General features: G+C 69.7%; 2 protein-coding genes across 2 annotated transcripts in view; one reads left to right on the forward strand and one right to left on the reverse strand.

The window, feature by feature from the left end:
- Positions 1-7,047: 7,047 nt before the first annotated feature.
- PRKCSH (PRKCSH beta subunit of glucosidase II) lies at positions 7,048-16,896 on the forward strand. The gene is given in 17 exon segments (XM_075525864.1): positions 7,048-7,192; positions 7,291-7,407; positions 7,510-7,605; positions 9,231-9,288; positions 9,427-9,544; positions 10,869-10,998; positions 12,344-12,431; positions 12,513-12,591; positions 12,692-12,770; positions 12,772-12,778; positions 13,000-13,135; positions 13,236-13,326; positions 13,766-13,835; positions 14,153-14,242; positions 15,340-15,414; positions 15,516-15,615; positions 16,506-16,896. Coding segments are annotated over 17 exon segments (1,560 nt in total). The 5' UTR covers positions 7,048-7,101; the 3' UTR covers positions 16,641-16,896.
- Positions 16,897-17,119: 223 nt separating this feature from the next.
- The window catches only part of COLGALT1 (collagen beta(1-O)galactosyltransferase 1), a 15,555-nt gene continuing 9,115 nt past the window's right edge, over positions 17,120-23,559 (reverse strand). Inside the window, 4 exon segments of the mRNA XM_075525859.1 lie at positions 17,120-17,408; positions 22,485-22,527; positions 22,530-22,690; positions 22,770-22,897. Of these exon segments, the coding sequence (XP_075381974.1) occupies positions 17,141-17,408; positions 22,485-22,527; positions 22,530-22,690; positions 22,770-22,897 (600 nt within the window). The 3' untranslated portion in view covers positions 17,120-17,140.

Consider the following 23,559-nt stretch of genomic DNA (forward strand, 5'->3'; position numbering starts at 1 on the left):
CTGCTGGGATCCAGGTGTCCTGCCCCACGGCAACCCACATGTCCTGCCCCCCAGCACGCAGATCTCCTGCCCCACGGGGACCCTGCCATCCCACCCCACAGGGACCCACATGTCCTGCCCCCCAGCACCCAGGTCTCCCGCCCCACAGGGACCCAGGCCTCCTGCCCCATGGCCCCCCCAACCCCCGGGTACCCACATGTCCTGCCCCACAGCATCCTGCCCCATGGGGACCCAGCCGTCCCACCCCCCAGCACCCAGGCCTCCTGCCCCACGGCCCCCCCACCTCCTGGGGACCCACATGTCCTGCTCCCCAGCACCCAGGCCTCCTGCCCCACAGCATCCTGCCCCACGGGGACCCGGCCGTCCCACCCTGCAGGGACCCACGCGCCCTGCCCCACGGGGATCCGGGCCTCCCGCCCCACGGCCTCCCGCCCCACGGGGCCCCCCACGGCCTGCCCCCGGCTCACCAGGGCCACGTGCCGCAGGCGGCCGGCCAGGTGCTGGAGGCCGGCGCTGGCGGTGGCCAGGGCCCGGGTCACCTCGGCCAGGTCACGGCGGGCGGCGTCCCGCTGCCACCGCTCCTGCGCCAGCCGCTGCCGCAGCTCCTCCGCCCGCCGCCGCGCCCTGCCGCCCGCCGTCAGCGGGACCCCGCGCGTGGGACCCACGGAGCCCCCCACCGCCCCGGGACCCCGCGTGTGGCACCCACAGAGCCCCCCATTGCCCCGGGACCCTGCGCCTGGCACCCACGGAGCCCCCCACTGCCCCGGGACCCTGTGTGTGGCACCCACGGAGCCCCCCACTGCCCCGGGACCCCACGTGTGGGCCCCACGGAGCTCCCCCCCCACCAACCACCCTGGACCCCCATGTGTGGGACCCACGGAACCCCCCACCACCTCAGGACCCTGCATGTGGGACCCACGGAACCCCACCACCACCCTGGGACCCCCATGTGGGACCCACGGAGCCCCCCACCACCCCGGGACCCCGCGTGTGGGACCCACGGAGCTCCCCCACCACCAACCACCCTGGACCCCCATGTGTGGGACCCACACAACCCCCCACCACCACCCCAGGACCCCCGTGTGTGGGACCCACGCCCCCCCACTCCCTCCAGGGACCCCCAGCACTCAGGGGTCCCACCCCCAGAGACCCCCATATCTGGGTGGGGACCCAGGTATCCCACCCACAGGGACCCACATGTCTGGGCCCCAAGGGACCCCCATGTCCCACCCACAGGGACCCACATGTCCGGGCCCCGTGTCCCCTCCCCTCCAGGGACCCCCAAGGACCCGGCTGTCCCGCTCCTGGGGGACCCAGACATCCCCCCCCCCGGGGACCCAGGCGTCCGGGCCCCATGTCCCCCCCCATGTCCCCCTGTGTCCCCCCGTGTCCCCCCCGGCTCCCCCTGTGTCCCCCGTGTCCCCTGCCATGTCCCCCGGGTCCCCCCATGTCCCCCGTGTCCCCCCGGTCCCCAGGTCCCCCCGTGTCCCCTGTGTCCCCCGGGTCCCCCCATGTCCCCCTGGTCCCTGGGGTCCCCCCATGTCCCCCTGGCTCCCCCCATGTCCCCTGTGTCCCCCCATGTCCCCTGTGTCCCCCCGGTCCCCTGGCTCCCCCCATGTCCCCCATGTGCCCTGGGTCCCCCGGCTCCCCCCATGTCCCCCGTGTCCCCTGTGTCCCCCCGTGTTCCCCGTGCCCCCCGCTCACCCTGCCCGCTGGCCCTCCCCGCCGTAGCGCAGCCGCTGCAGCCGCTCCCCCAGCGCCGCCGCCTCCGCCCGCAGCTCCCCCAGGGCCAGCGCTTGCCCGCGGGCCAGGGCCACCAGCCCCTGGCCCACCGCCCGCCGGGCCGCCCGCTGCGGGGACAGGCGTGGGGACGCACGCGGGGACGTGGGGCATGGGGACGTGGGCGTGGGGACGCGGGGACACGGGGCGTGGGGCATGGGGACACGGGGACGTGGGCATGGGGACGTGGGGACACAGGGACACGGGGACGTGGGCATGGGGATGTGGGGATGTGGGGACATGGGGATGCGGGGACGCGGGGACGTGGGCGTGGGGACGCGGGGACACAGGGCGCGGGGCATGGGGACACGGGGACATGGGCATGGGGACATGGGGACGTGGGGACACGGGGATGGGGACATGGGGACACGGGGACGTGGGTGTGGGTGTGGGGACACGGGGACGTGGGCATGGGGACGCGGGGGACGTGGGGACACGAGGACGTGGGGACGTGGGCATGGGGATGCGGTGACACAGGGCGTGGGGCATGGGGGACACAGGGACATGTGGCATGGGTATGTGGGGACATGGGGATGTGGGGTTGTGGGGACACAGGGCGTGGGGACATGGGGACACGGGGACGTGGGCATGGGGACACGGGGACACAGGATGTGCGGCATGGGGACACGGGGCATGAGGACACGGGGACATGGACATGGGGACACGGGGACATGGGCATGGGGATGTGGGGACACAGGGCGTGGGGCACGGGGACATGGGGACGTGGGCATGGGGACATGGGGACCAGCCAGGCCACCTTCTGTGAGGCCATGGGTGGGGACATGGGCTTGGGGCCGCGGGGACACGGGGACATGGGGACAGGGACTTGGGGACGTGGGGACACGGGGACACGGGGATGGGGAGCAGCTGGGCCGCCCGCTGCCCCACGGCCGGCCATGGGGACAGGGGACAGGGATGGGGACGGGGACGGGGGGTGCAGGGGTCCCGGGGTCCTCACCTGGGGGCTGGTGCTGCCGGGGGGGGCAGGGAGGCGGGCGGGGGGCGCGGGGGGGGGCGGGGCGCTGGGGGGGGGGCCCCTCCGGCGGCTCCGGGGACTCGCGGGGGGGCTCGGGCTGGGGGCGCAGAGGGGGTGGCACGGCCCCGCAGGGGGACGGGGCCCCCCGCCCCCAGGTCCCCTCCGGCCCCCCCCCAGTGTCCCCCCCAGTGTCCCCCCGGGTCCCGCTGCCCCCCAGCTCCTCCTGGGCCCACCCTGGCCCCCGAACCCTCCCGACCCTCCCAGAACCCCCAACCCCCGGCACCCCCTGACCCCCCAGCACCCCCTGGCCCCCCCAAACCCCCCGACCCCCCCTAAACCCCCCCAGCCCCCCTGACCCCCCCCCCCCCGACCCCCCCAGCCCCCCCGTACCGTCCCCGGCGGCTCCTGGCCCTGCTCCTCCTCCAGTGCCCGCGGCCGAGCCCCCACCTCCTGCGGGGGGCACCCATGGGTGCTGGGGGGCTCCACAGGCACCCACCCGCCCCACAGGGTCCCATCCTGCCCCACGGGGACCCACCCTGCCCCATGGGGACGCTGTCTGCCCCACGGAGACCCACCCTGCCCCACAGGCACCCACCCTGCCCCATGGGGACCTGGCTTGCCCCCTGAGGCCCCGGCCTGCCCCACAGGGTCCCACCCTGCCCCACGGGGATGCTGTCTGCCCCACAGGGACCTGACCTGCCCCACAGGGTCCCACCCTGCCCCACGGGGATGCTGTCTGCCCCACAGGGACCTGACCTGCCCCACAGGGTCCCACCCTGCCCCACGGGGACACTGTCTGCCCCACAGGGACCTGACCTGCCCCACAGGGTCCCACCCTGCCCCACAGGCACCCACCCTGCCCCACGGGGATGCTCTCTGCCCCACCGGCACCCCCCTTGCCCCCCAAGGCCCCGCCCTGCCCCCCGGGGTTCCCCCTGCCCCCCCGTACCCGTTCCCGGCCCGGCCCGCCCCGGCGCGCCCCGGCCCGGGGGCCGCTCCCCCGCCGCTCCCGCCGCTCCCGCCGCTCCCGGAGCTCCCGCAGCTGCCGCCGCCGCCGGCCCAGCTCCGCCTCCAGCTGCTCCAGGCGGCCCCGGGCGGCGCCGGCCTCCTCCTGCCCCACGGCCCGGCTGCAGCGGCGGCCCGGACCCCCGGACCCCACCCGCGGGAACCCACCCGCGGGACCCCCACCCGCGGGACCCCCAGCCATGGGACCCGCACCCCCCGGACCTCCACCCATGGGACCCCCAGCCATGGGACCCGCACCCCCGGGACCCCCACCCACGGGACCCCCAGCCATGGGACCCCCACCCGCGGGACGCCCAGCCATGGGACCCCCACCCCCGGGACCCCCAGCCATGGGACCCCCACCCCCGGGATCCCCACCCGCGGGACGCCCAGCCATGGGACCCCCACCCACGGGACCCCCACCCACGGGACCCCCAGCCCGCTGGGGACCCCCACCCGGGGACACCCCCACCCGGGGACACAGCGCCTGGGGACCCCCGCCCCGGAGCCTCACAGCTGGGGGACCCGTGGGACCCCGCCCAGGGAAACCAGCACCCGTGGTGGCCCACGGGGGACCCGTGGGAGTCAGCACCCATCGGGCGCACCCATCCCACCCGAGGGGCATCGCGCCCGTGGGACCCACAGGACCCCCGCCCATAGGACACCCCCCCCCACCCAGGGGAGCCCCACCCCTGGGTGTGGGGCGGAGCTGTGGGGCGGGGCTGTGGGGCGCGGTGTGGGGCGGGGCCGTGGGGCGCGGTGTGGGGCGGGGCCTTGGGGCGGAGCTGTGGGGTGGGCGGGGCGTGGGGCGCGGTGTGGGGCACGGTGTGGGGTGGAGCTGCGGGGCGCAGTGTGGAGCAGAGCTGTGGGGCGGGGCCTTGGGGCGGAGCCGTGGGGCGGGGCCTTGGGGCGGAGCTGTGGGGCGGAGCCGTGGGGCGGGGCCTTGGGGCGGAGCCGTGGGGCGGGGCCTTGGGGCGGGGCCGTGGGGCGTGACGGGGGCGGAGCTGGGGGCGTGGCGGGGGCGTGGCGCGGGTACCTGGAGGTGCGCCCCCAGGCGGCGGTACAGCGCCGTCAGCCGCTCGGCCTCCTCCGCCCGCAGCCGCAGCCGCCCCAGCGCCCCCCGCAGCGGCCCCGCCTGTGGGCACGGGGGGCGGGGTCACAGGGGCGGGGGGTCACCGGGGGGTCATGGAGGGGTCACGGGGGGGGTCAACAAGGGGGTCATGGGAGGGTCACAGGGGGTCACCGAGGGGGTCACAGGAGGGTCATGGGGGTCACCGCGGGTGGTCACAGGAGGGTCATAGGGTCACCAGGGGTCAGGGAGGGTCACCGAGGGGGGTCACAGGGGGGTCATAGGGTCACCAGGGGTCAGGGAGGGTCACCGAGGGGGGTCACAGGGGGGTTATGGGGTCACCAGGGGTCACAGGAGGGTCATGGGGGGGTCACCGAGCAGGGTTACAGGGGGGTGATGGGGTCACCAGGGGTCATGGAGGGTCACTGAGGGGGGTCACAGGAGGGTCATAGGGTCACCAGGGGTCATGGAGGGTCACCGAGTGGGGGGTCACAGGAGGGTCATGGGGGGGTCACCACGGGGCGTGGGGTGGCAGGGTCATGGGGTCACCAGGGGTCACAGGAAGGTCATGGGGGGGTCACCGAGGGGGGTCACAGGAGGGTCATGGGGTCACCAGGGGTCACAGGAGGGTCATGGGTGGTCACCGGGGGGCGTGGGGCGGCAGGGGCCATGGGAGGGGGACGGGGGGGTGGCGGGGGGGTCACCCCGTGGGGACCGGGGGGGTCGCGGGGGCCCCGCCCCCCCTCACCACCGGGTCCTGCTGCAGCCGCCGGTGCTGGGCCCGCGGGGGGGGCGCTGGGGGGGGACGGCGTCAGCGTGCCCCGCCCCCAACGCCCCCCAATCCCCCCCCCTCCCCCCGGCCCCACTCCCCCCCCCCCGGTACCTGGCTCCTGGCTCTTGCCCCGGGGCGGCGGCCGGGGGGGGCAGCGAGGGGCGGCCATGGCGGGGGGGCCCGGAGCAGCTCGCGCTTCCTGGGGGGGGGGCGGGGGGGTCGGGGGGGGCTCCGCAACCCCCTCCCCCACCCTCGGGGGCCTTTGGGGCCCCCGGGACCCCCCAGATCCCCCCGGGACCCCCCGGATCCCCCCGCCCCCCCCGCCCCGCACTCACGTGCCGCCCAGCGCCGGCCGCCCCGTGTGCCCCCCCCCTTGTCGCTATGGCAACGGGACGCTCGGCCGCCCATTGGCCGCCCCGCCACACCCAAGATGGCGGCCCCCAGCAGGGAAGGGCCGGCGGTGGCCGCCACACTCAAGATGGCGGCGGCGGCCGGACGCCGCCTCCGCTGGCGGCGCGGCCGGAAGTTCCGCCTTGCCCGCTTCCGCTTCCGCCGTGTGGAGCCTGAACCGGCCGCGCGCGGACGACCCCGCGGTACCGGGGGGGGTCTATAGGGGACCTGGGGGGCCTATATGGGGTGTGGAGGGGGGATAGAGGGACATGGAGGGCCTACGGGGCATCTGGGGGGCCTATAGGAGGTCGTGGGGGCCTATAGGGGACCGGGGGGGTCTATAGGTGTCCCGGAGGCCCTATAGGGGGCTCTGGGGGGTCTATAGGGGGTTCTGGGGGCCATAAAGAGAGACGTAGGGGGCCTATAGAGGGTCCTGGGGAGCGTAAAGGGATGTTGGGTAATCTATAGGGGTCTATAGGGGACCTGGGGGGGCTATATGGGGTGTTGGGGGGGTATAGAGGGACAGGGAGGGTCTATGGGGCATCCGGGGGGCCTATAGGGGGTCGTGGGGGCCTACAGGGGACTATAGGGGACCGGGGGGGCCTGCAGGGGGTCCTGGGGGGTATATAGGTGTCCTGGGGGGTATATAGGCGGCTCTGGGGGGGTCTATAGAGAGTTCTGAGGTGTGTAAAGGGGTCTTGGGTAATCTATAGGGGATCTGGGGAGTCTATAGGGGGTCCTGGGGGGGTCTATGGGGGGTCCTAGGGGGTGTATAGGGAACCCCGGGGGGCAGCAGGGGGTCTGAGGGCATCTCTGGGGGGCCTGGGGGTGTCTATATGGGGCTCTGGGGGGTGAGGGGCCTCGAGGGACCCCGGGGGTGCTTCTGGGATCTATAGGGGTCCATAGGGGTCTATAGGGCCCAGGGGGGGGCTATGGGGAGGCTGGGGGTGTCTGTAGGGTCCCCGGGGGTTTAGGCCCATGGGGGACAGGAGGCCCTGGGGTGGGTGGGAAGAAGCGTGGGGGGGTGTGGCACGCCTCTATAGGGGAGATCTATAGGGGGCAGGAGGGCTGACCCCAGCCCCCAGCGCCCCCCCCGTCCCCCGTCCCGCCATGCTGCCGCTGCTGCTGCTGCTGCTGCCGGCGCCGCCGGTGCTGCCGGGCGCCGTGGAGGTGACGCGGCCCCGCGGCGTCTCCCTCTCCAGTGAGTGACGGACCCGGGGGGGGGACGGGGACGGGGACCCCGGCGTCGGGACCCCCCCTGAGCCCCCCGTGTCCCCCCCCCCGTCCCACCCCCCCCAGACCACCACTTCTACGAGGCCTCCAAGCCCTTCACCTGCCTGGACGGCTCCGCCACCATCGCCTTCACCTGGGTCAACGACGACTATTGCGACTGTCGTGACGGCTCTGACGAGCCCGGTGAGCCCCCCCGCGGACGCTGGGGACCCCCCCCCCCCCCGGACACAGGGGACCCCCTTCTTGGTGACCCAGGCGTCCTGACGGTCCCGTCCCCCCCCGCAGGGACGGCGGCGTGTCCCAACGGCCGCTTCCACTGCACCAACGCCGGGTACCGGCCCCAGAACATCCCCTCGGCCCACGTCAACGACGGCGTCTGCGGTGGGTGGGGGTCCCTGGGGGGCTCTCGGGGGTCCTCGAGAGGTGTTGGGGTCCCTGGGGGGCTCTCAGGGGGTGGTGGGGTCCCTGGGGGGGTTTCTGGGGGTGCCAGGGGGTGGGTGGGGGTCCCCGGGGGGCTCTCAGGGGGTGGTGGGGTCCCTGGGGGGGTTTCTGGGGGTGCCAGGGGGTGGGTGGGGGTCCCCGGGGGGCTCTCAGGGGGTGGTGGGGTCCCTGGGGGGGTTTCTGGGGGTCCCAGGGGGTGGGTGGGGGTCCCCGGGGAGCTCTCAGGGGGTGGTGGGGTCCCTGGGGGGGTTTCTGGGGGTCCCAGGGGGTGGGTGGGGGTCCCCGGGGGGCTCTCAGGGGGTGGTGGGGTCCCTGGGGGGGTTTCTGGGGGTGCCAGGGGGTGGGTGGGGGTCCCCGGGGGGCTCTCAGGGGGTGGTGGGGTCCCTGGGGGGGTTTCTGGGGGTCCCAGGGGGTGGGTGGGGGTCCCCGGGGAGCTCTCAGGGGGTGGTGGGGTCCCTGGGGGGGTTTCTGGGGGTGCCAGGGGGTGGGTGGGGGTCCCCGGGGGGCTCTCAGGGGGTGGTGGGGTCCCTGGGGGGGTTTCTGGGGGTGCCAGGGGGTGGGTGGGGGTCCCCGGGGGGCTCTCAGGGGGTGGTGGGGTCCCTGGGGGGGTTTCTGGGGGTCCCAGGGGGTGGGTGGGGGTCCCCGGGGGGCTCTCAGGGGGTGGTGGGGTCCCTGGGGGGGTTTCTGGGGGTCCCAGGGGGTGGGTGGGGGTCCCCGGGGGGCTCTCAGGGGGTGGTGGGGTCCCTGGGGGGGTTTCTGGGGGTGCCAGGGGGTGGGTGGGGGTCCCCGGGGGGCTCTCAGGGGGTGTTGGGGTCCCTGGGGGGGTTTCTGGGGGTCCCAGGGGGTGGGTGGGGGTCCCTGGGAGGCTCTCAGGGGGTGTTGGGGTCCCTGGGGGGGTTTCTGGGGGTCCCAGGGGGTGGGTGGGGGTCCCTGGGGGGCTCTCGGGGGTCCTCGGGAGGTGTTGGGGTCCCTGGGGGGGTTTCTGGGGGTGCCAGGGGGTGGGTGGGGGTCCCTGGGGGGCTCTCAGGGGGTGTTGGGGTCCCTGGGGGGGTTTCTGGGGGTGCCAGGGGGTGGGTGGGGGTCCCTGGGGGGCTCTCAGGGGGTGTTGGGGTCCCTGGGGGGGTTTCTGGGGGTCCCAGGGGGTGGGTGGGGGTCCCTGGGGGGCTCTCAGGGGGTGGTGGGGTCCCTGGGGGGGTTTCTGGGGGTCCCAGGGGGTGGGTGGGGGTCCCTGGGGGGCTCTCAGGGGGTGGTGGGGTCCCTGGGGGGGTTTCTGGGGGTCCCAGGGGGTGGGTGGGGGTCCCTGGGGGGCTTTGGGGGTCCTCAGGAGGCGTTGGGGTCCCTGGGGGGGTCCCTGGGGGGCTTTGGGTGTCCCTGAGAAGCATTGGGGTCCCAGGAGAGGTTTCTGGGGCTCCCCAGGTGGGTGTTGGTATTTTGTGGGGGGGGACAAACGGGGGGTCCCCGGGGATCCTTGGGGTGCTTGGGGGTCCCCAGAGGGGTCTGTGCTGCATCCTTGGGGTCCCCGGGGGGGTCCCCAGGCCTCTGAACCCCCCCCCCCCCCCCCCCAGACTGCTGCGACGCCACCGACGAGTACAGCAGCGGGGCCGCCTGCGAGAACACCTGCAAGTGAGAGCTGGGGGGGGGGGGGGGGGGAACGGGACTGGGAGGAACTGGGAGGGACTGGGAGGGAGCGGGGGCAGGGCGGGGGGGGGTCTGCGTCGCGGGGCGCCCCCCCGTGCGCCCCCCCCACGGCGGTGCCCGCAGGGAGCTGGGCCGGCGGGAGCGGGAGGCCCTGCAGCGGCGGGCGGAGGTGGCCCGGGAGGGCTTTCGGCTGCGGCAGCAGCTGGTGCAGGAGGCGGCCGCCGGGCGCCAGGAGAAGCAGGTACGGGGGGGGGGGGGGGGAGGTTTGGGGGGGCCCCCCGGGGGGGGTGGGGGGCGAGCAGGGGGACCCACGTGGCGCGTAGGGGTCGGACGGAGGTGCTGGGGGGGTTGGGGGGGGGGACGCTGAGGGATGGAGGGGGTCCTGGGGGGGGCACGTGGGGGATATAGGGGTTCATGGGGGGCCCCCCTGAGGGATGGAGGGGGTCCTGGGGGGCACATAGGGGTTTTTGGGGGTCCTGGGGGGGCACGTGGGGGATATAGGGGTTCTTGGGGGGCCCCTGAGGGATGTAAGGGGGTCCTGGGAGACATGTGGGGGATATAGGGGTTTTTGGGGGTCCTGAGGGGCACGTAGGGGATATAGCGGTTCTTGGGGGTCCTGGGGGGCAGATGGGGGATATAGGGTTCTTGGGGGGCCCCTGAGGGATGGAGAGGGTTCTGGGGGGCACGTGGGGGATATAGGGGTTCTTGGGGGGCCCCTGAGGGATGTAAGGGGGTTCTGGGGGGCACGTGGGGGATATAGGGGTTCTTGGGGGGTCCTGGAGGGCAGATGGGGGATATAGGGGTTCTTGGGGGGCCCCTGAGGGATGTAAGGGGGTTCTGGGGGGCACATGGGGGGTATAGGGGTTCTTGGGGGTCCTGGGGGACACGTGGGGGACATCAGGGTTCTTGGGGGGGCCCCTGAGGGATGGAGGGGGTTCTGGGGGGGTTCGTGGGGGGCCCCTGAGGGATGTAAGGGGGTTCTGGAGGGCAGATAGGGGATATAGGGGTTCTTGGGGGGGCCCCTGCGGGATGGAGGGGGTCCTGGACAGCACTTGGGGGGCCCCATGGGGCACATAGAGCGTCCCAGGCCTCAGGTGGGGGGATATAGGGGGTCCCAGGGGGGATATGGGAGGCCTGGGGGGATATAGGGGGCCCAGGATGCTTATGGAGGGGCAGGGGGTCCCTGGGGGGGATATAGGGGGTCCCTGGGGGGGATATAGGGGACCTGGGGGGGGATATAGGGGGGCCCAGGATGCTTATGGAGGTGCAGGGGGGCTCAGGTGGGGTATAGAAGGGCTCAGGGGGGATATAGGGGGGCCCGGGTGGGATATAGGGGGCTCAGGGGGGGCCCGGGGGGATATAGGGGGCCCAGGATGCTTGTGGGGGTGCGGGGGGGTCCTGGGGGATCCGGGGGACGCTTGGGGCGTCCTGGGCTGGGAAGCGGCCGGTCGGAGGCTCCCGGGGGGGGGGTTTGGGGGTCCCGGGGGGGGTGTTGGGGGTCCCGGGGGGCCGTAGGGGGTCTCGGGGCGCTTACGGGGGTCCCGGGGTGCCGACCCCTGCGGCAGGCGCAGCTGGGGGGGCTGCAGGAGGCCCGGCGGGGGCTGGAGCAGCGGGTGGGCACCCTGCGGGCGGCCAAGGAGGCGGCCGAGGGCCCCGAGCGGGCGGCCAAGGAGGAGCACCGGCGGCGCTGGGAGGGTACGGCCCGGGGGTCCTGGGGGCGGGGGGGTCTCCTGGGTGCCGGGGGGGGGGGGGGGGTCTCCCGAGCGCCTGGGTGCCCATGGGTGGGGGGCGCCTGGGTGCCGGGGGGGGGGGGGGGGGGGTGTGTCTCCCGAGCGCCTGGGTGCCCATGGGTGGGGGGTGCCTCGTTTCCTGTGGGTGGGGGACACCTGGGTGCTGTGGCTGGGGGTCTCCTGGGTGCCAGCGGGGGGATCTCCTGGGTGCCGTGGGTGGGGGTCTCCCAGGCACCTGGGTGCCCATGGGTGGGGATCTCCTGGGTGCCGTGGGTGGGGGTCTCCCGAGCGCCTGGGTGCCATGGGTGGGGGTCTCCTGGGTGCCAGGGGGGGTGTCTCCCAAGCGCCTGGATGCCCATGGGTGGGGGGTGCCTCGTTTCCTGTGGGTGGTGGGCACCTGGGTGCTGTGGGTAGGGGTCTCCCAGACACCTGGGTGCCATGGGTGGGGGTCTCCTGGGTGCTGTGGGTGGGGGTCTCCCGGGCACCTGGGTGCCGTGGGTGGGGGTCTCCTGGGTGCCGGGGGGGGGGGTGTCTCCCGAGCACCTGGGTGCCCATGGGTGGGGGGTGCCTCGTTTCCTGTGGGTGGGGGGCACCTGGGTGCTGTGGGAAGGGGTCTCCCGGACACCTGGGTGCCATGGGTGGGGGTCTCCTGGGTGCTGTGGGTGGGGGTCTCCCGAGTGCCTGGGTGCCCATGGGTGGGGGGGTGCCTGGGTGCCATGGGTGGGTGATGGGGGGACATCTGGGTCCCCATGGGTGGGGGTCTCCTGGGCACCTGGGTGCTGGGGGGGGGGGGGAAGACCTGGGTGTTATGGGTGGGTGATGGGGGGCACCTGGGTGCCCATGGGTGGGGGTCTCCCGAGTGCCTGGGTGCCCATGGGTGGGGGGTGCCTTGTTTCCTGTGGGTGGGGGGCACCTGGGTGCCGTGGGTGGGGGTCTCCTGGGTGCTGGGGGGGGTTGTGCCTGGTTTCCTGTGGGTGGGGGGCACCTGGGTGCCATGGGTGGGCGATGGGGGACACCTGGGTGCCATGGGTGGGGGGTCTCCCAGACGCCTGGGTGCCAGTGGCGGGGGGGTACCCAGATACTTGGGTCCACGTGGGTGGGGGGCTCCCAGGTGCCTGTGTCCCCCCCAGGGTGGGGTCGGGGGTCTCCCAGACGCCTGGGTCCCATTTGGGAAGGGTCTGGGGGTCTCCCGCGCGCCTGGGCCCCCCCGGGGGGGGGGGGTGTGTGTGAGGGTCTCCCGGGCGCTGGGTGCCATGGGTGGGTGGGGGTCTCCCGGGCGCTGCCCCCCCCCGCCACGGGGTCGCTCCCAGCAGAGCAGCGCGCGGCGGTGGCGGCGGCGGAGGAGGCGGCGCGGGCGGACGAGGCCTTCGCCGAGCTGGACGCCGACGGGGACGGGCGGTGAGCTGGGGGGGTGCGGGGGGGAGGATTGGGGGGGGGCAGCACCCAGGACCCCCCCCTCACCCCACGCCCCCTCCCCAGGGTGACGGCGGCGGAGCTGCGCGCCCGCCCCGAGCTGGACGCCGACGGGGACGGCGCCGTCTCGGAGGACGAGGCCCAGGTGGGACCCCCGGACCCCCCCAAACCCCCCCCCAGGGCCTGGGGGGAGCCAGGTGTCCGGAAGGTGACCCCCCCCCCCCACCCCGTGTCCCCCCCCCCAGGCGCTGCTGGGGGACCCGGCGCCAGTGGACGCCGCTGCCTTCCGTGACCGTCTGTGGGCCACCGTCAAACACCGCTACCGGCCCCAGGTGGGGCTGGGGGGGTCCCCAAAGCTTGGGGGGGGTCCCCAGGGCTTTGGGGGGGGGGTTCCCTGTACTGGGGGGGGCCCCAGGGCTTTGGGGGGGGCAGGAACTGTTGCTACCCCCCGCTTTTGGGTAGGTCCTACATTAAGTTCTTATGGGGAAACTGAGGCAGGGGGGTGAGGGACCCCGGCGTGCGGGTGGCCTGACCCCCCCCCCGCCATGCGCAGGGCCAAGCCGAGCCCCCCCCGCCCCCCCCCCGAGCCCCCCCTGGAGGAGACCCCCCCTGAAGAGGAGGAGGAGGAGGAGGAAGAAGAGGCTGAAGAGGAGGAAGACGACAGCGAAGGCCCCGAGGATGAGCTGAAGGTTTTTTGGGGGGGGGGGGGGGCACGGCTGGGGTCCCCCCACCCTGTACCCCGCTGTGGGGGGGTTGGAGACCCTCCCCCAACCCTGCTGCCCCCCCCAGGTGCCCCCCCCGCAGCACCCTGAGGAGAAGGGTCCTGAGGAGTCCCCCCCGGCACCCCCCTTCGACGCCGCCACTCAGGCCCTGATTGATGGTATGGGGGTGCCGGGGGGGCTCTGGGGGTCCGGGGGGGGGCTTTGGGGGTCCCAGGGCTGTTGGGGGGGTGATTGGGGGGGGTCCCTGGGGGGCTATGGCATATTGGGGGGGGTCATGGAGGGTTGTCTTGGGGGCTTTGGGGCATCAAGGGGAGGTTTGGGGGGGGGTCTTGGGGTGGTTCAGTGGGGGGGCCCAGGATTTTGGGGGGTCTCTGGGGGGAAGGAGGGGGGTTGGGGGGGGGGGGGCTGTGGGGTTATGAATGTTGGGAGGATGGTGGTGGGGTCTCTGTGGTGCTGGGTGGGGGGGGGTGACCCCTCTCTGCCCCCCTGGTGGGGATCTGGGGCTGCTCCCAGTTTGGGGGGGAACCACTCCCAGTTTGGGGGGGGGCTGCTCCCAGTTTGGGGGCCCCCCCCCCTCACCCCCGTGCCCCCCCCCAGCCGCCCAGCAGGCCCGCGAGGAGCTGGAGGAGGCCGAGCGAGCCCTCAAGGAGACCGAGGAGTCCATCAGGTGGGGCGGGGGCCTGGGACCCCCGAGACCCCTTTACGGGGTGGGGAGGGGACACCCTAAAATCCTCTGTCCCCTCCCATTGCGGGGGGGGGGACCCCAATATCTCGGGGGGGGGCGGGGAGGGGAGACACCCCACCTCCCCCCTCCCCACCCGTGGTGGGGGACACGCTGACCACCTCTGTCACCCCGTGCCTCAGTTTCCCCCTGGGCTGAGGGTGCGTGGGGGGAGGGCTGGGAGGTTTTGGGGGGGGCTGGGGGGATTTTGGGGGGCTGGGGGGGTGCCTCTGCCCCCCCCCGTGACCCCCCCATCCCGGCAGGGCTCTGGAGCAGGAGCTGGGCTTCGACTTCGGCCCCCAGGGCGAGTTCTCCTACCTGTACAGCCAGTGCTACGAGCTGGGCACCAGCGAGTGAGGGGGGGCCGGCGGCGGGGGGGGGGCAGGGAGGGGGGACCTGGGGGGGTACAGGGGGCACGGGGGGCTGGGGACACTGGGGGGGGTGTTGGGGGCTGGTAATGGGGATGCTGGGGGGCTGGGGAGAGGGGAGGGGGGGGCATGGGGGGCTCTGGGGGGCCCAGGGGAGGCCCAGGGGACATGAGGGTGCTGGGGGGGGGGGGGGGGCGTTAGCAGGGGACATGGGGGGGGTTGAGTTGGGGGGCACCAGGGTGCAGTTGTGGGGACAGTGGGGAGCTGGGGGGGGGGCATGGGGGGCTCAGGGGGGGCTCTGGGGGGGGCCCAGGGGACATGGGGGTGCTGGGGGGGGGGGGCGTTAGCAGGGGACATGGGGGGGGTTGAGTTGGGGGGCACCAGGGTGCAGTTGTGGGGACAGTGGTGGGGGGCTGGGGGGGGCATGGGGGGCTCTGGGGGGCCCAGGGGATATGGGGGTGCTGGGGGGGGGGGGCGTTAGCAGGGGACAGTGGGGGGGTTGAGTTGGGGGGCACCAGGGTGCAGTTGTGGGGACAGTGGGGGGTTGGGGGGGGGGGCATGGGGGGCTCTGGGGGGGCCCAGGGGATATGGAGGTGCTGGGGGGGGGGGGGGGGCGCGTTAGCAGGGGACATTGGGGGGGTTGAGTTGGGGGGCACCAGGGTGCAGTTGTGGGGACAGTGGTGGGGGGCTGGGGGGGGCATGGGGGGCTCTGGGGGGGCCCAGGGGATATGGGGGTGCTGGGGGGGGGGGGGGGGTGTTAGCAGGGGACAGTGGGGGGGTTGAGTTGGGGGGCACCAGGGTGCAGTTGTGGGGACAGTGGTGGGGGGCTGGGGGGGGCATGGGGGGCTCTGGGGGGGCCCAGGGGATATGGGGGTGCTGGGGGGGGGGGGGGTGTTAGCAGGGGACAGTGGGGGGGTTGAGTTGGGGGGCACCAGGGTGCAGTTATGGGGACAGTGGGGGGTTGGGGACAGGGGACACCAGGGAGATATGGGGATGGGGGGGGGGCGGTTCTGGGGGACACGGGGGAGTTGGGGTGTCCCCCCCCCGTGTCCCCCCCGTCACCGCGTCCCCTCTGTCCCCAGGTACATCTACCGCCTCTGCCCCTTCAAACGCGTCTCCCAGAAACCCAAACACGGCGGCGCCGAGACCAACCTGGGGTGAGGGGACCCCGGGGACCCCCAGGGACACCGCCCCGGCCCCTGTCCCCCCCCCGCCCCTCACGTGTCCCCGTGTCGTGTGTGTCCCCCCCCCCCCCCAGGACATGGGGCGCCTGGGCCGGCCCCGAGCACGACCGCTTCAGCGCCATGAAGTACGAGCACGGCACGGGCTGCTGGCAGGGCCCCAACCGGGCCACCACGGTGAGGCTGTCCCCGTGTCCCCGTGTCCCCGTTCCCTCCTGCCCACGACCCACGTCCCTGTCTCCTGAGGGGGTGTCCCTGTCCCCTCGGGGTACCCCCGTCCTTGTCCCCTATGGCGTCCCCATGCCTTTGGGGGGTGTCCCTGTCCCCGTGGGGTACCCCCGTCCTTCTCCCCCAGGGTGTCCCCATGCCCTCGGGGTGCCCCATGTCCCCTGGGGTGCTGTCCCTGTCCCCTCGGGGTACCCCCTACCCTTGTCCCCTATGGTGTCCCCATGCCCTTGGGGTGCCCCATGTCCCCTGGGGTGGTGTCCCCATCCCCTGGGGTGTCCCTGTCCCCTCGGGGTACCCCCGTCCTTGTCCCCCAGGGTGTCCCCATGCCCTTGGGGTGGCCTATGTCCCCTGGGGTGGTGTCCCCAATCCCCTGGGAGGTCCCTGTCCCCTCAGGGTGCCCCATGTTCCCTGGGGTGTCCCTGTCCCCTTGGGGTACCCCCTATGGTGTCCCCATGTCCCCTGGGGTGCTGTCCCCATCCCCTGGGGTGTCCCTGTCCCCTCGGGGTACCCCCTATGGTGTCCCCATGCCCTTGGGGTGCCCCATATCCCCTGGGGTGCTGTCCCTGTCCCCTGGGGTGTCCCTGTCCCCTCGGGGTACCCCCTACCCTTGTTCCCCAGGGTGTCCCCATGCCCTCAGGGTGCCCCATGTTCCCTGGGGTGGTGTCCCCATCCCCTGGAGGGTCCCTGTGCCCTCGGGGTACCCCCATCCTTGTCCCCTATGGTGTCCCCATGCCCTTGGGGTGCCCCGTGTCCCCTGGGGTGCTGTCCCTGTCCCCTCGGGGTGCCCCATGTCCCCCGGGGGTGTCCCTACGCCCCCCCCCACTGAGCCCCCAGCGCAGGTGAAGCTCTTGTGCGGGACGGAGACGGCGGTGACGGCCACCACCGAGCCCAGCCGCTGCGAGTACCTGATGGAGCTGGTGACGCCCGCGGCGTGTCACACGCCCCCCTCGCACGAGGACCACGACGAGCTCTGACCCCGGGTACCGCCATCCGCGCCCCCTCGCACGAGGGGACACCCCCCCCCCCCCCCCTCCTCGCACGGGGACTCACCACAGTCGCCTGGGCCGTGCCTCAGTTTCCCCTCGGGGGACGCTCCCCGCTGCTCTCGTCCCGGGGGCGGGTGACAGCTCGGTCCCTGCCTCAGTTTCCCTCTCCCACAGCCCGGCAGGAGCTGCCAGGACCTCACGGGACTGCGACCCCCACCCAGAACCCCTCGTGGTGGGGGCGGGGGGGGGGAGGACGAGTTTGGGGGGGGACACGACACACCCAAACCCCACACAGGACACTGCGACTGAGCCGGGGGGGCCGCGGGCACTAAAGACTGCTTCCTCCCCCCGCCCGCGGTCCCTATTGGGGGATGGGGGGGACCAGACATTTCCATCACTCTCCAAACCCAGAAATAAAAATAAAAATAGAATTTAAAAGCGGCGTGCGTCCCCCCCTCCCCCCCCGCCCCCCCCCAGCCCCCGCCGGGTCATAGCTCGTCCCGCGCGGCGCTGTCGAGGGGGGACTGGAGCACGTCGGAGTTCTGGGCCTCCCGCCGCAGCTCCTGCTGCTCCCTCATCTTCTGGGACTTGGCCCGGTCCCAGTCGGTGACGGTGGCCTCGTCGTCCCACACCACCGAGGTCTCGGTGTCGCTGATGTAACCCTCCTCCCCCGTGTAGTGGGTGGGAAACACCAGCAGCGGCTCCGCCGAAAAGGCCACCAGGTCCCGCTTGGCAAAATGTTTGGTGTAGGCGGCGCTGGGGAGGGCGAGAGGAGGCGTTGGGGGGAGCCCGGGGGGGGAAAAGCTGGGAAAAAAGAGGTTTTTCCCACCGCGAGGCGAAGGATTTTTGAAGGAGAAATGGTCCCGAGGAGCTGGGGGGGGGGCTCCCGGGACGCTGGAGCGAAGCCCCCGGGACTCGGCGGAGGAGGAACCGGCTCGGAGGGGAGACGGAGCCAAAGGGACGAGAAGAACGGAACGGCTCCCGAGGGACACGGAACCGGCTCCGAGGGAAAATGGATCCTAAGGGCCATGAAGCCATCTCCCGAGGGACACGGAACCGTCTCCGAGGAAAATGGATCCTAAGGGCCATGAAGCCATCTCCCGAGGGACACGGAACCGGCTCCGAGGGAAAATGGATCCTAAGGGCCATGAAGCCATCTCCCGAGGGACACGGAACCAGCTCCGAGGGGAAACGGAGCCAAAGGGACAGGAAAAACAGCGCTGAGGGAAACGGATCCGAGGGAACCGGCTCCGAAGGGACACGGAACCGGCTCCGAGGGGAAATGGATCCAAAGGGACAAGGGGGGGAAAAAAAAAAAAACCTCCAAAGGAAACGGATCCAAAAGGACAAGAAAAAAAGGTCTCCGAGGGAAAAAAATGCATCCAAGGGGACAAGAAAACCGGCTCCAAGGAGACAAACCGGCTCCCAAGGGCCAAGAAAACCAACGGCTGCGAGGGGAAGCATGGCCAAAGGGCCAGGAAAGTGGCTCCAAAGGGACAAGGAATGGGCTCCGAGGGGCAACGGAGCCACGGGCCAAGAAAACCGGCTCCCAGGGGACAAGAAACCGGCTCCGAGGGGAAATGGGACAAAAAAGGGACAAGAAACCATCTCTGTGGGGAAATGGATCCACGGGGACAAGAGAACAGTGCCCAAGGGACAAGGAAACCGGCTCCCAAGGGACAAGAAACCGTCTCCGAGGGGAAATGGATCCAAAGAAACGGATCCAGTGGGATGCGAAAAATGTCCCCAAGAGAAACGGCTCCAAAGGGACAAGAAACCGTCTCCGAGGGGACAGGGGACAAGGGAAGGGACAAGAAACCGGCTCCGTGGGGAAATGGATCCACGGGGACAAGAGAACAGTGCCCAAGGGACAAGGAAATGGGCTCCCAAGGGACAAGAAACCGTCGAAACCATCTCCGGGGGGACATGGGACCAAAAAAGGGACAAGAAACCATCTCTGTGGGGAAATAGGGGGGACAAGAAACCATCTCCGAGGGGACATGGGACCAAAAAAGGGACAAGAAACGTCTTCGAGGGGAAATGGATCCATGGAGACAAGAGAACCAGTGCCCACGGGACAAGGAAATGGGCTCCCAAGGGACAAGAAACCGTCGAAACCATCTCCGGGGGACATGGGACCAAAAAAAGGGACAAGAAATGTCTCTGAGGGGAAATGGATCCATGGGGACAAGAGAACAGTGCCCAAGGGACAAGTAAATGGGCTCCCAAGGGACAAGAAACCGTCTCCGAGGGGACATGGATCCACGGGGACAAGAGAACAGTGCCCAAGGGATGAGAAAATCGGGTCCCGAGGGACAAGAAACCGTCGAAACCATCTCCAGGGGGACATGGGACAAAAAAGGGACAAGAAACCATCTCTGTGGGGAAATGGATCCAAAGAAATGGGTCCAGTGGGATGAGAAAAATGTCCCCAAGAGAAATGGCTCCAAGGGACAAGAAACCGTCTCCGAGGGGACAGGGGACAAGGGAAGGGACAAGAAACCGGCTCCGAGGGGAAATGGATCCATGGGGACAGAGAACAGTGCCCATGGGACAAGGAAAACGGCTCCCAAGGGACAAGAAACCGTCGAAACCATCTCCGGGGGACATGGGACCAGACGAGGGACAAGAAACCATCTCTGTGGGGAAATGGATCCAAAGAAATGGGTCCAGTGGGATGCAAAAAATGTCCCCAAGAGAAACAGCTCCAAAGGGACAAGAAACCGTCTCCGAGGGGACAGGGGACAAGGGAAGGGACAAGAAACCGGCTCCGAGGGGAAATAGGGGGGACAAGAAACCATCTCTGAGGGGAAATGGATCCACGGGGACAAGAGAACAGTGCCCACGGGACAAGGAAACCGGCTCCCAAGGGACAAGAAACCGTCTCCGAGGGGAAATGGATCCAAAGAAACGGATCAGTGGGATGTGAAAAATGTCCCCAAGAGAAACGGCTCCAAAGGGACAAGAAACCGTCTCCGAGGGGACATGGATCCACGGGGACAAGAGAACAGTGCCCAAGGGATGAGAAAATCGGGTCCCGAGGGACAAGAAACCATCGAAACCATCTCCGGGGGGACATGGGACCAGACGAGGGACAAGAAACCATCTCTGTGGGGAAATGGATCCAAAGAAATGGGTCCAGTGGGATGAGAAAAATGTCCCAAGAGAAACAGCTCCAAAGGGACAAGAAACCGTCTCCGAGGGGACAGGGACAAGGGAAGGGACAAGAAACCGGCTCCGAGGGGAAATGGATCCACAGGGACAAGAGAACAGTGCCCAAGGGACAAGGAAACCGGCTCCCAAGGGACAAGAAACCGTCGAAACCATCTCCGGGGGGACATGGGACCAAAAAGGGACAAGAAACGTCTCTGTGGGGAAATAGGGGGGACAAGAAACCATCTCCGAGGGGACATGGGACCAAAAAGGGACAAGAAACGTCTCCGAGGGGAAATGGATCCATGGAGACAAGAGAACAGTGCCCACGGGACAAGGAAATGGGCTCCCAAGGGACAAGAAACCGTCCCCGAGGGGAAATGGATCCACGGGGACAAGAGAACAGTGCCCAAGGGATGAGAAAACCGGCTCCCGAGGGACAAGAAACCGTCGAAACCATCTCCAGGGGGACATGGGACAAAAAAGGGACAAGAAATGTCTCTGAGGGGAAATGATCCACGGGGACAAGAGAACAGTGCCCAAGGGATGAGAAAATCGGGTCCCGAGGGACAAGAAACCATCGAAACCATCTCCGAGGGGACATGCGACCAAAAAGGGACAAGAAACCATCTCTGTGGGGAAATGGATCCAAAGAAATGGGTCCAGTGGGATGAGAAAAATGTCCCCAGAGAAATGGCTCCAAAGGGACAAGAAACCGTCTCCGAGGGGACAGGGGACAAGGGAAGGGACAAGAAACCGGCTCCGAGGGGAAATAGGGGGGACAAGAAACCATCTCTGAGGGAAATGGATCCACGGGGACAAGAGAACAGTGCCCACGGGACAAGGAAACCGGCTCCCAAGGGACAAGAAACCGTCTCCGAGGGGAAATGGATCCAAAGAAACGGATCCAGTGGGATGTGAAAAATGTCCCAAGAGAAACAGCTCCAAAGGGACAAGAAACCGTCTCCGAGGGGACATGGATCCACGGGGACAAGAGAACAGTGCCCAAGGGATGAGAAAACCGGCTCCCAAGGGACAAGAAACTGTCGAAACCATCTCCGGGGGGACATGGGACAAAAAAAAGGGACAAGAAACGTCTCCGAGGGGACATGGATCCACGGGGACAAGAGAACAGTGCCCAAGGACAAGAAAACATCGAAACCATCTCCATGGGGGCACATGGGACAAAAAAGGGACAAGAAACCTCTCTGAGGGGAAATAGGGGGGACAAGAAACCATCTCCAAGGGGACATGGGACCAAAAAAGGGACAAGAAATGTCTCCGAGGGGAAATGGATCCATGGAGACAAGAGAACCAGTGCCCACGGGACAAGGAAATGGGCTCCCAAGGGACAAGAAACCGTCCCCGAGGGGACATGGATCCATGGGGACAAGAGAACAGTGCCCAAGGATGAGAAAACCGGCTCCCGAGGGACAAGAAACCGTCGAAACCATCTCCAGGGGGACATGGGACCAGACGAGGGACAAGAAACCGTCTCCGAGGGGAAATGGATCCAAAGAAATGGGTCCAGTGGGATGAGAAAAATGTCCCCAAGAGAAACGGCTCCAAAGGGACAAGAAACCGTCTCCGAGGGGACAGGGGACAAGGGAAGGGACAAGAAACCGGCTCCGAGGGGAAATGGATCCCCGGGGACAAGAGAACAGTGCCCAAGGGACAAGGAAACCGTTGAAACCATCTCCGGGGGGACATGGGACCAAAAAAGGGACAAGAAACCATCTCCGAGGGGAAATAGGGGGGACAAGAAACCATCTCCGAGGGGACATGGGACCAAAAAAGGGACAAGAAATGTCTCCGAGGGGACATGGATCCACGGGGACAAGAGAACAGTGCCCAAGGGACAAGGAAACCGGCTCCCGAGGGACAAGAAACCGTCGAAACCATCTCCAGGGGAACATGGGACAAAAAAAGGGACAAGAAACCATCTCCGAGGGAAATGGATCCAAAGAAATGGGTCCAGTGGGATGAGAAAAATGTCCCCAAGAGAAACGGCTCCAAAGGGACAAGAAACCGTCTCCGAGGGGACAGGGGACAAGGGAAGGGACAAGAAACCGGCTCCGAGGGGAAATGGATCCACAGGGACAAGAGAACAGTGCCCAAGGGACAAGGAAACCGGCTCCCAAGGGACAAGAAATGTCTCCGAGGGGAAATGGATCCACGGGGACAAGAGAACAGTGCCCAAGGGATGAGAAAACCGGCTCCTGAGGGACAAGAAACCGTCGAAACCATCTCTGGGGGGACATGGGACAAAAAAAGGGACAAGAAACGTCTCCGAGGGGAAATGGATCCACGGGGACAAGAGAACAGTGCCCAAGGACAAGAAACCGTCGAAACCATCTCCATGGGGGCACATGGGACAAGACGAGGGACAAGAAACGTCTCCGAGGGGAAATAGGGGGGACAAGAAACCGTCTCCGAGGGGACATGGGACAAGAAAACCATCTCTGTGGGGAAATGGATCCACGGGGACAAGGAAACCGGCTCCCAAGGGACAAGAAACCATCGAAACCATCTCCATGGGGGGACACGGGACCAGACGAGGGACAAGAAACGTCTCCGCGGGGGAACCTCTCCAACGCTGGAGGCACACGGACGCCCCCCCCCCCCCCCAACATCCCCGTCCCCCCCCCCCGCGCCCTCCGCCCCCCCCCCGGCACTCACAGCGGGTGTTTGTCGAACATGACGGGCAGGAACTCGTCGACCGCAGCATCTTGGCCAGCGGCTCGGCCGCCAGCAGCTTGCGGGCTCCCCGCAGCGAGAGGACGTAGCCCAGCGTCCAGTAGGAATAATCCGCTTCCACCAGGTTCCTCACCCGCGGCACCGACTTCTCCGGCCGCTCCACCTGCATCCGCTTCCTCCCGATGTAGCTACGGGGAGAGACGTCGCCTTCGTTAACGCCGGCGTTTGCGAGCGGGCCGAGGGGGTTAATTAGCGGGGGGGACTCACATCAGGTCCCAGGCCAGCCCCTCCGCCTCCAGGTCGTGCATCAGGTTCATCAGGCGCCGCTTGAAGAAGATCTCGAAGCGCAGGTCGTCCTCGAACACCACCGACTTCTCCAGCCCCCTCGCCGCGATCTGGGCAGGGCACGGGAATAACGCGCTTTTGGGGGGTTTTTAAATGGGAAAAGGGAAAGCCTCGGAAATCCTCGGGATTAGGGGCTCGTCCCCGTCCTCCCCTCGGGATTAGGGGCTCGTCCCCTTCCTTCCCCTCGGGATTAGGGGCTCGTCCCTGTCTTCCCCTGGGGATTAGGGGCTCGTCCCCGTCCTCCCCTGGGGATTAGGGGCTCGTCCCTGTCTTCCCCTGGGGATTAGGGGCTCGTCCCCGTCCTCCCCTGGGGATTAGGGGCTCGTCCCCATCCTCCCCTCGGGATTAGGGGCTCGTCCCTGTCCTCCCCTCGGGATTAGGGGCTCGTCCCTGTCTTCCCCTGGGGATTAGGGGCTCATCCCGTCCTCCCCTGGGGATTAGGGGCTCGTCCCCTTCCTTCCCCTCGGGATTAGGGGCTCGTCCCCTTCCTTCCCTCGGATTAAGGGCTCGTCCCCGTCCTCCCCTCGGGATTAGGGGCTCGTCCCCATCTTCCCTTCAGGTTTCGGGGCTCGCCCCCGTCCCTGCTGTCAGAGCCAGCGCCTCTTCCCCCTCACTACCACAGGGATCGGGGTCTTGTCCCCTTCGTGACCGTCGGGATTAGGGACCCCCTCATCCCCCCCATCCCCCCCTCGTCCCCCTCATCCCCCCTCAT

This window comes from Mycteria americana, chromosome 28 (assembly GCF_035582795.1).
Source record: "Mycteria americana isolate JAX WOST 10 ecotype Jacksonville Zoo and Gardens chromosome 28, USCA_MyAme_1.0, whole genome shotgun sequence".
Lineage (NCBI taxonomy): Eukaryota > Metazoa > Chordata > Aves > Ciconiiformes > Ciconiidae > Mycteria > Mycteria americana.